Consider the following 11,673-nt stretch of genomic DNA (forward strand, 5'->3'; position numbering starts at 1 on the left):
AATAGAACCTTGTCTTTGTTGAGGAAGAGCATCCAGGAACGAGACAATTGCCATCTTGTGGTACTATACACTCGTCAGGGAAATCTGGTATATTGGGTCTGATTCTCTCTGCTTGTTCCTTCTCAGTCTCACTTGATGTATCATCATTGGTACCCTGCCCTGTACCTGTAGCTTTGCTCTGGGCCCTCTTCCCTCTCCACACTGTTTCACTTGACAACCTCATCAGTTGCCATTAGGTTCAATGATCATCTCTACATAAATGACTCTATGATATCTAGATCTAGCCGAGTGTTTCTTCTGGGCACTAGCCCACTACCTTACCAACTGCCTAGTAGATGTTTGAATTGGATGTTCTATGGAGATCTCAAACTCTACTTGTCCAAAACAGAGACTCAACAATAACCCCATCCCCCCCAGCAAAAAACAAACAAACAAACAAACAAACAAACAAACAAATCAGTGCCTATTTTGAAATCCCCAACTTTTGTTAAGGGCATCATCTTCAAAGTTTTTCACGTTGATGTCATCCTCAGCTCCTGATTCTCACGCATTCAGCATATCCAGCCAGTTACCAAACCCTATCGTTTCTCCTCCTAATGGTAGTCTTGAACTCCAGGTTACATCAAGCATTTGAAAAATATATGAAAGAAGAGGGTTTAAACTTGATCTTTTTGGCCCCAGACGGAAGAATTGGGAGCCATGAGTTGAATTGGCAGAGAGACAAAACGGGTTTTATATATGAAAAAATATATTAATAATTAGGCTCATCCAGAAGTAGAAGAGGCTATATATATATATATATATATATATATATTATAATATATATATATATATATATATATATATATATAATATATATATATGTATAAGACTCCCTTATTGGAGTCTTTTAAAGAATGATGCCCAGGGGACCATTTTGTGAAAGAAATTGCTTTTCAGGTATGGTCTAGACTAGATGGCCTCGGAGGTCCCTCCCTATTCTGTTATTCCGTGAACTCACTGCAGGCAATCAAATATTTATAAAGGACTGACTAGGTGCCAGGCACTGTGCTAAGCACTGGAAGCACCAAGAAAGTCGACATTTTTAAGGAGCTCACAGCCCAATGGGGACAACAACATGCACACAACATATACAAACAAGCTACATACAGGACAAAGAGAACTCAACAGAGGGAAGGCACTGGAATTATCATCTCAGGATGTCAGACCTCAGGCTGAGACGTGAAGGTTGGGTAATTTCAGTATAGTGGGGAGAACAGGGCTCTGTGTGATGTAGACATGAAAGAAGGTACAGGGGATTCCCTGGAGGCGCTCTTGTCATACAAGGGCAGGAGAGGAGAGCCAGCTGCCTAAACTTGGATTTCCACCAATGGCTGCAATTTCTAGGGGATACGGGAGAGCCAGACACTAGGAACAGGGCTGATACATAATTAATCATTCTAGCCTATAGAGGAAGAGGGAGAGAGAGAGAGAGGAAGAGAGGTGGGGGGAGGGAGGGAGAGAGACAGGGAGAGAGAGAGAGAGAGAGAGAGAGAGAGAGAGAGAGAGAGAGAGAGAGAGAGAGAGAGAGAGAGAGGAGAGAGGAGAAGAAGGAGGAAGAGGGAGAGAGAGAGAGCGGGAGAGAGAGAGAGAGAGAGAGAGGAGAGAGAGAGAGAGAGAGAGCGCTCAATAATGAAATCCATTGTCTGAACCAATGTGAAACAGTTACCCAATTTGACTGCTCGGGCTGACCTACCATCTCGTCTTTGTTTTGACTTCTTCCAGGTCACTGAAGAAGTCTGGTGATCTCTGGGTGAATGCTTACTACTATACCTGAGATAGAACACACGCAGTTGGATCTTGAGCACGGGTTGGGGGATAGGGAAGGTATTTTTGTTGCTTTATTGTCCTTGAATTTTGGAGCACTTTAAGCATGCCAACTTGCCATCCGGACCACAGACACAGAAACACCAGATCTTGCCTTGCAGGGCTATCATTCAAAATAAGACACAGAAGAAAGAAAAGACTGGTTTGTGTGAGGGGAGAAGAGGAAATGGGATTTTGTTTTCTGCACAGCCAAATTTAGTCTTCTCAAAGAGCCCAGTCTGGGCCATCTCCTTTGAAAGAGAGTGCATTGCACAGTAAAGCATTTCATAAAAGTGATTCATTGAGAAAGAATTGACAAAGGAGAGTCACTTAGGTCAGTTAACGGAAATTCACATTTCTCTAGAGCTTGCAGGTTTGCAGAGGGCCTTCCTTTCCCCCAAAACAACCTTATGAATAAATTTGTGCAAGTATCATCATATACATTTTACAAATGAAGAAACTGAGGCCAAAAAACATTAATCACGTAGGTAGCAACACTTGATACACTGCCCTGTGAGTAGACAGGAAAACAGGGAGAATTGTTGCTTGGAGGAGAGAGGAACTAACTACTTATGGCATGTCTGTTTGGAATGAAAAATCATTTCTTTTCATTCTTTAGCAAAAAAGAGCTGATGTTTCCATACAGTTGGCAAAGCGCTCGGGCACCTTGTCTGTCACGAGCTGCATTTCGCAGTTGGGCAACCTGAGGCCCAGAGAAAAGCAGTAAGTTGATCATACTTACATAAACCTAAGAAGCAAGATGCAAATCCAGGCCTCTTTTGATTCCATGTCTGTCCAGAGCTCTCTCCATTAGGACACACAGCCTCTAGGGCCCACAAGCCCCAGAGGCCAACTGGACTGACAGCTTCAGCAAGATTTTTAAATGATAATTGGAGACCAGCATGGTTCCCTCTCTCCTCCTTACAAAATTCCTTTGTTCATCATCCCTAAGGCATGCAGTTCTGTCTTGAGTTCCCTGGGCTACAATGCCAGTGTCTGTGCTTCTGTCAAATAGCCCATACAATTGGAGGGGAATGGAATCAATGGAGCAACCTGACCCAGTGGAGGCATAGCTCAGATGCAAGGTCACATGAAAAAAGGATCCATGTGGCCTCGTCACCCCAGCCTCTTAAAGTCCTTCTGTGGTAGTCCTCTTCTAATTCTTCCTAATGTTTAGTTTTCTTTCTGTGCTCAGATTGACTTGTATTTACTAGTCTGTTCATAGGCTATATCCTCCCAGGAGAATAAAAGCTCCTTGAGGGTAAGAATAATTTTTTCATTTTTGTCTTTGCATCCCCAGTGCCTAGCACAGTGCCTTTTACTGTTAAGTTCCTAATAAATATTTTGATGATTCTGATTGTTGAAAATGTATATGTCATATAATTTTATCCTTCAAGGCTCAACTCAGGTCTCACCTCCCTTAAGAACACTTTCTTGACTCTTTCCGTTATCAGTACTATCTTTCCTCAAATTATCTTATATTTATGTCTCTATTTATATTCTATGTCCTTTACTAGAATGTAAGCTCCCTGAGGGCAGGAATCATTTCATTTCTACATCCCCAGCCCCTAGCACTGTGCTTTGGCCTATAGGAGAAGGTTATTAAAAGTTTATTAAGTTCTTGCCAACTACTTGAAGACAAAATTGAAGGACATTCTCAGCACCACTGTGATCTCAAAAGTGCATTTTTCTCTGCCTATTTAAGCGGTGTTAGTCAATGTGGGATATAACTAGGATTAGTCTATTAATGTGATCTGAGACCAGAATGGAAGATCTCTCCACCTACCTTCAACTCCAGAACCCACACTCCTAAAAATAACTTCTCCAGTGACTAATCCCAATGTATGAAATTATATCAATTTTGCTAATCATACAGGTAACAGTTACACATTTGCATACAGACACTCTTTCTAATAAAATTTAAGCTACTTAAGACTGGAGACTATTTTGTTATTGTTTTTATTTATATAGGGCCACCAACAGTGCTTGGCATATTGCAGGATCTTTAAAAATATCTGTTGAATTCAACTGAATTGAGTAACTTATAAATGAATTATCCATATGAGTCACTAGAGGGAGTTTCTACACTAAGGAATTTCCTCTGCTAATAAAATCACAGGTCCAGACAAAAAAAAAAATTCTACTATGTTTGATCTTGAACCCCCCACTGCAAGTCACTATTGCTGCCACCAACTATTAACAGTCCCACCCTAGTACCCCCTATTTTCCACTTGACCTCAGTCCAACTAAGGTGAGACTTTTCTCAAGAGGGTTTTGTTAAACACGTAGGAACAAAAGAAATTTACACTTGTCCATAGCATGCAAAACATTTTTCTCATGCCAACCTATGAAGTAGATAGCACAAGTATTATTGTGCCCATTTTGCAAGGGAGGAGGCTGAGTAATGTGACTTACCCAAGGTCAAACAGCTAAGAACCAGAGCCAGCATATATGAGGAAATGAATAAAACAAACTTCCAGAGGGCAGAATTAAAGCATTGCAGAGCATAGGAATCCACCTCCACACAGCCCCTCCCTCATTACTCTGCCCTCTAATTTTCCTAGAGGATTATGTAGCTTATCTTTGCCCCTGGCCTATCATTCCTTGGAGCCTGCTTATTCACCCACCTGGTGTAACTCTGTTATTAGACTGTTATTAGCTCATGGAGGGCAGTCTCTTTTCCCATATCACCAGCATCTGGCGTGGATGCCAAGAGGCCTTACTGTTTTGCTGTGGGATAAAGGAAAAAAGGAAAGGAAAAATAAAACAATTCTTGCTTTCTTTGGATTCCCTAATATCTTCACTTTGGGCTCTCCTTTGGAATCCCTCTGAATTAGCTACTTGCTATACCCTGAATTCAGCATTCCATTTCTTTTCTCCAAACCTTTGCAAAGGCTGTTCCCCACGCTGGGATGGAGCCAGTAGCCTAGGTGGTAGTCATATACATAGATCTATTTCCAAAAACTAAGCCAAACTGAGGGCTCAAGATGGCAGAGCTCTGTCACTTGGGTTTTGCTCCCTTCTGGTGTATGTCCACTAATTAGGCAGATATGTTCTAACTACACCTCACAGTTAAATCAGTTGATACATAACATTTTTTTTTCTGTTCCTTGACATCCTGGACCTTAATGTCATAATAGCCCTTTCATCTCACTAATGAGAAACTGAGGTTCAGAGAGGAATTGACTTGCCCAAGATCACACAAGTAATAAGTAGCAGAGATAGGCTTTCAACTCAGTCCTTCTTCCTTGAAACCTAGTGGTCTTTTCACTAAATGATATTCTCTTGGGGGCATTGATAGATATTTCCGTTAGAGCCTTTTTGATGTCAAAGCTGTATGGTTCAATGACAGGCAGTGTGGTGCCATGCAAAGAAGGATGGTCTTAGAGCCAGGAACCCAGAGCTCAACTCACACTTCTGATGGTTTCTAGCTGTGGGATCAAGGGTAAATCACAAACTTTCTGTGCCTCAGTTTCCCCTTCTGTAAAATTGAGGCAATAGTTATGCCACCTCCTTCACAATCTTATACTGAGGAGCAACAATTATCCTCAAAGCATCATGGAATTGCTATTTGTTATTATAATTACTGGGGCCACTAGGTGGTACAGTGGATAGAGCGCTGGACCTGAAGTCAGGAAGACCCATTATCCTGAGTTCAAATCCAGCCTCAGACACTTAACAACTGTGTCACCCTGGGAAAGTCACTTCACCTCATTTGCCTCAGTTCCTCATCTGCAAAATGAGCTGGAGAAGGAAGTGGTAAACAACTCTAGTATCATTACCAAGAAAAAGGGGTCACCAAGAGTCAGACATGACTGAATAACAACATTATAATTATTGCAACAAGTCCTGGGCTGGTAATTTCATGGTATAGCAGACTCCCAGGTAAGGATGTCCCCTTTCTCAATGTAACTCACAACCTTTTCTTCAACTTAGAGTCACTGAGAGGCCAAGGGACTCTCACAGAATCATACAGAAAATATGTCAGTGGTGTGTCTGGAACCCAAGTTTCCTGGTTCACTGGCTGGCTCTTTCTCCATGATACCACTGCCTCTCATTATAATTATTATTCAAACCAAATCCCTGAGAAGAACTTTGAAAAGCAATAGAAACTCCTCTGGGAAGCCCAGCTCTGAGCAGCCTAAGAGCAGCCAGTGGGGATTTTTCTCCTGAGCTCTGTACAGTCCCTGGGGCTAAAGAGGCCCAGGAGAATGGGTCCAATTCCATAGGCCTCGCTTATGTATAGCTCCATTCAGTGCACCTGCAAGGATGCTGTCTTAGCATTCCTGTCAGCCTGGACTTGGTGGAAGCAGGAGAAGCCCAAGTGAGAGCCGCGGATCACCAAGGAAGTATTCAACTCTGCTGTCCCTAGGAAGGTGTATTCCAGGAGCTAAGGGGCTGGTTCTGAGGCTACCCAGGCTCTTATCTCATCAAAGCCAAGATGAAAAGAGAGTAGAAGGCCCTGATGGTGGGGTGAGCCATTAACCTTTCTGCTATTGTCGAGCAATTTTCTTGGCCTTCAGAGGAAGTACCAGATCAATTCTAAAAGGAAAGAGGTAAAGCATTTGTTTGAGACAGAGGCATCTTGAAAAGGGTGCTAACAAATCACTGCTCCTAGAAGCTTCTGCTAAATGCAAAAATGCCTTCCTCTTTTCACATCTGTGCATGGAGGCAGGCATTAGGGTCTAGGAAAGTGGATAGAAAGGTGCATAGAAGACCACAGTATCTGGCTTCCACCATCACCTCTACATCTAACTCATCGGACAACTTGGGGCAAGGTGCCTCTGCCTGCCTGAGGGCCTTTGATTTCTGCTCTGGTAAGATGAGACGTTTGGACAAGATGCTGTCTACATTGCCATCTATTTTGGACACTCCCTATTCTCTTTTCCTAGTTTTCCTCTAGCACCAACATCCTGTGGTTTTCTGACTCCAGCTACTTCTTTGGTTGGCCCACTTTTACGCTAAACATTCCCCAGCCGTCAAAGGTGCTGTTTAACAGTTCTACAAATGCTTTGGTGTATAAGGTAGGTCTAATCAATTCAATAGGCATTTACTAGGCATCTATTGTATACAAGATCCAAGGTGACACACCCAGTATATCTCAAAGGCAAGATCTGAATTCAAGTCTTCCTAACTTAGGAATGAATAGCTCTCTTCCCGCTATGCTCTGCTGCCTCTCAGGACCTGAGACCACTCTTTAAGACTACTGATCATAGAAAAGTTGTCAATCTCCATGAAGGGAGGTAAATTTTACTCTTTACAGATTAAGTTACAGGTCTAGACTCTTTCCAAAGAGAAAAAAAAATGCCGTGTGCTGAGCAAAGTTATATCATACATTTTTTAAAGATAACCTTTCCCTAACTTTTGCCTCCTCTGATGCTGGCTACTTTGTGACTCTGGGTCAGACACTTCTTTTCTCTGCCTTTAGTTTCTTTCTCTGTAGTGATGGGGATGGACGAGTTGGCCCCGAAGCCTTTTCTAGCTCCAGGTTGATGAGTCTATGATCTCTGCTTTGTTCCCTTTACTCCCAGCATGCACTTCTATATCACGTGGTCATGTTCCATGTCACCAGTGGAACGGAACCTCCTCCAGGGCAGGAAGAGTTTCTTTTCTTTTTTTTTGTCTTTTTGCCCAGCCTCTGCCCTGTGCTTCTTTATTTGAGGGAGGGAAGAGAAGACCTAGGATTTCATTGATATAGGGAAGTTATGGTGAGGAAAACCCCTCTATCGAGCAGGCAGCATCACCTCTACGGCTTGTAGTCGTGGAGAAGCGCCTCTAGCCCTGAGAAGCCAGTATGGATCAAAGGTAAGGCTTCCCCCAAGGTCTTTTTTGACTCTGAAGTGGGCTCCCTGTGTCCTCCATCACTGCCTCATCTCTGCCTTGTAGCAGCAGGCACTGCATTAATAGATTCAATGAAATTGAATAAGGGATCGATCTCAGCTTCTCATCAGTTCTGTGGAACTCACCCCCTAACACCTCATCCCATGACACCGTTGCTGACCAGTCATGTCTGAACTCTCTGGAGTGGTTTTCAGAGCCAAGTGTCCAAGCACAAGTCAAAATGCCTCATTGTTTTGCTTTGCAATCTCATCTTGTTTTTAACCTACAAAGGTATATAACCCCTGAGGGATCTCCTCCCCTACGTTATTGCCCAGACATGGCTCCAAACAATTTTTGCCTGGTTCCAAAATGTAACCTAGCTGCTGAGGAAAAAGAGTACCCTCCATTGAGAGGAGATACTCCCACAAATAGGCCAGAGGGTCTCTAGGCTGCCCTGGCTTAGAATCTGATCTCTCAGCCTGAGCAGTAAGAGATCCACAGTTGAAATAAGAGTAAAAATTTCAAAGGGAACTACTGTGAAGAAGTACAGACCTCACTGGGATGTGGAAGTGTGGCAGCATTGGTTTAAAATTTTGTCACCTTACTTCAGGGGACTCCTGTGAAGCTCCACTCTCTGAGATCAGTCATGGAACGTGATTCATGTGCCCTCCTGGTACCTTTGACAAACTTCCCTTTAGCCCCCCTAGCCAGTGTACTCCAGAGAGTTTATTTCTGAAAAGAAACAGTCCTGAGCATGACTGTCCGACCACACATTAAGGACCAAGCTCGGGTGCACCCAACCCTCCAAGGTTCTCACAGAAAGGCCCATCCACAGAGAGCTGGACAGTGCCTTAGAGATCCCCTAGTCCAATTGTCTGATTTTTCAGCGAGGTACAGTCGATAAGGCTCCAGACTTGGAGTTGGGAAGACCCGAGTACAAATCTGTCTTCAGGTCCCAGCTCTGTGACCCTGAGTAAATTGTTTAACTTCTCTTTGTCTCACTTTCCTCATCTGTAAAATAGGGATAATAACAATAGCATCTGCTACCCTGGATTGTTTTTTTGTGTGTGAGAATTGAATGAGATGATATATGTAAAGTGCTTAGCAAACCTTAAAATGCTGAACAAATGCTAGCTATTGTCATTGTTATTATTATTATTCTCTAAGTAAATAAAATCTCATTCACTTCACTATATGATCATTATTTTCTACCAGTGGGTTGGAAGGAGGTCAGTTTAATACCATTATTATTATTATTATTATTATTATTATTATTATTGTATTATTATCAGTGTGGTTCAATATTTATCAATTAATCCCACTTATGAAATCCTATCAGTTCAAATCTCAGGAGTATGGCTCAAGTACCCTTGCCCATGAGATGGTAGTTTATCCAAATCAAAGACATAACAATTGGGGAAAAATAAACCATATTACCTATACTAGCCTTTCAAAACAAAACTTTAGAATGTGAACCACCAAAAAATCAGGATACAAACTCCATACTCATTCATCCCTAAGCCTGGGTCATGATGAACTCACCTCTCTTCTTGGTACTGTTCTCTGAACCTCTCTTCCATAGATGACATATCTATTATAGCCATGACCCAGGGAAATAGCACCCTGGTGACGGAATTCACTTTGCTGGGATTTACTATCCGCCAAGACCTGCAGTACGTCCTGTTCCTTGTGTTTCTGTTTGTCTATGTCACATCAGTAGTGGGCAAGGTTGGTATGATTCTGATCATCAAGACCGACCCCCACCTTCACACTCCCATGTACTTTTTTCTCCAACACTTGGCTTTTGTGGACCTCTGTTACACCTCCACCATCACTCCAAAGATGCTGCAAAACTTCCTGGTATCCCACAATTCTATCTCCTTCTCGGGATGTCTGATCCAATTGTTGGTTTATGTTACATTTGCTACTGCTGATTGTTACCTTCTTGCAGCCATGGCCATAGACCGTTATGTGGCCATTTGTAACCCCCTGCACTATGCAGTGCTCATATCTCAGAGGGCCTGCATCCAGCTTGTTGCTGGGTCTTACATTATGGGATGCCTGAATGCCTCTATCCATACAGGTTTTACCTTTTCTTTGTTCTTTTGTAATTCCAACACCATCAATCACTTTTTCTGTGATGTGCCCCCACTCCTGGCCATTTCCTGTTCCACAGTTAATACCAAGGTCATGCTGTTGATTGTCTGTGTGGGCTTCAACTTGATAAGCACTGTGATGGTCGTGTTCTTCTCCTATGTGTACATCCTGGCTGCCATCTTGAGGATGCGCTCTGCTGCAGGGCGACACAAGGCCTTCTCCACTTGAGCTTCACACCTGATGGCTGTCACCATTTTCTATGGGACTCTTTCTTACATGTACTTACAGCCTTCTTCTAGCGAGTTCCAGGAGAATGATAAAATAGCCTCTGTGTTTTATGGCATCATCATCCCAATGCTGAATCCCCTGATCTATAGCCTGAGGAATAAGGATGTCAAAGAGGCCCTGAAAGTCATGGGCAAGACTTGCTTCACATGGTAATGTCAAAGTACTGCTTTACAGGACCAGCCTGACAAACAGCCTCCTCTCTCATTCTTTCCACAAGCAGACAGCACCTCAGCTAAGGAGGGCATGACAATGATGAATGGTGAAGTTTGGAAAGGTGTGTAGAAACACTAGAATAACCCTTCTGCCTTGAATAATCCTTCCAAAAGTCTCTAACAGAAATTGGAGAACAGCCCAAGTCCTTGAAACAATAACAATCACTAATCATTGATAATGCTCAGGATCAGCGTTCAATAATTATCGTTACAAAGATGATGATGAAGACAGTAATGACAACTTACATTTATCTTGCAATGAGGCGTTTTCACATGTGTAATCTCAGGCCTTCACAACTCTACAAAATATGTAGTATCGGTATTATCACCCTCATTTTGTACATAAGCAAATTATGACTCAGAAAACTAATAAAATCATGTGATTTTAAAATTAAAAGAGAGCTGAGAAATTACCTAGCTCTGCCCCCCTCTTCCTGTCAAAAATAAGGAAACAGACCTAGAGAGGTTAAGTGACTTGCCTAAGGTCACACAGGTAAGTGTCAAAGTCAAGATTTGAACCTGGAGTCTCTGATTCCAATGCCAGTGTTCTTTTCTCTATCATGGTAAAAGTGACCCAAGCCAGTGCTCACTAGCAGAGCTTTTATGAAACAGAGAACACCTTCACATCTATATGAGGTATCAGATGATGGCTTGGGCAGAGACCGTCATTCAACATATCTGTCGTACAGTTCGTGTTGCCCACTCAGGGGTCTATCATTTTCTCCCACACTCATTGGTTATTTCAGCACCACTTCATGATGGTGAATGGTCATGTCTGGTTGGACCTAATATTTTTGTTTCTGGATCTGCCAGCTTCCCAGAGAGCAAAAACAACTGGAGCAGAGCTCATTGGGTCCTTTGTAATTCTGTACAATGGTCAATAAACGAATGGTCTGAATACAGTGAGAATGAAATTGATGCTACTGGACCTTTGAGCAGCCCCTGCTAATAATGATGCTTTAGTATTTCAGAAGAGGCCTACTCGTATCATTGTGAGCACTGCCTGCCACCCTAAAGATGACAACCCAGGCATGCCTTAGGAAATGGCCTTCGTAAGGAAGGTGCTGTGACCAGATTCTTGTGGTTGCTTCTTTCCAGGCTTAGCCCAGATAATCCTCAAGCAAGGAAGAGTCCATAAGCAGGCCAACACTCCATCTTGGTAATCTCATCCAGGGTTGGAGTGCCAGTGGAATAAAAAGCCTTCCAATCTCAGGGTCACCTCCATTCCACGGTGGAGTAGGACCTTAGGAAAAAGTTGCAGAACTCTCTAGTTTCTGAAGCCATCAGGATAAAGACTAGAGCAGAGACAAGCCTGCTTGTCCTGGGCACACAGCATCCACACCACTTCTGTCCAACTGAGTCCAACAAAGATTTCTAAGTGTCTCTTTCAATCCCGTGTGGCAGTGTAGAA

The 11,673-nt window shown here is 42.8% G+C and overlaps 1 protein-coding gene and 1 pseudogene across 2 annotated transcripts in view; both read left to right on the forward strand.

Moving 5' to 3' along the window:
• LOC110199647 (fatty acid desaturase 2-like protein FADS2B) overlaps positions 1-3,785 on the forward strand; it is a 49,830-nt gene extending 46,045 nt beyond the window's left edge. For both annotated transcript variants that reach the window (XR_002322012.2, XM_020974528.2), the window contains one exon: positions 1,765-3,785. Coding sequence is in view for 1 of the 2 variants with exons in the window: in XM_020974528.2 (XP_020830187.1) it covers positions 1,765-1,816 (52 nt within the window). In the remaining variant the exon portion in view is untranslated. The remainder of the gene's footprint in view (positions 1-1,764) is intronic.
• A 5,482-nt stretch (positions 3,786-9,267) lies between these two features.
• Positions 9,268-10,203, forward strand: LOC110199585 (olfactory receptor 5AK3-like; annotated as a pseudogene).
• Positions 10,204-11,673: the final 1,470 nt, after the last annotated feature.

This window comes from Phascolarctos cinereus, unplaced genomic scaffold, assembly GCF_003287225.1.
Source record: "Phascolarctos cinereus isolate Bilbo 61053 unplaced genomic scaffold, phaCin_HiC Scaffold_9;HRSCAF=440, whole genome shotgun sequence".
Lineage (NCBI taxonomy): Eukaryota > Metazoa > Chordata > Mammalia > Diprotodontia > Phascolarctidae > Phascolarctos > Phascolarctos cinereus.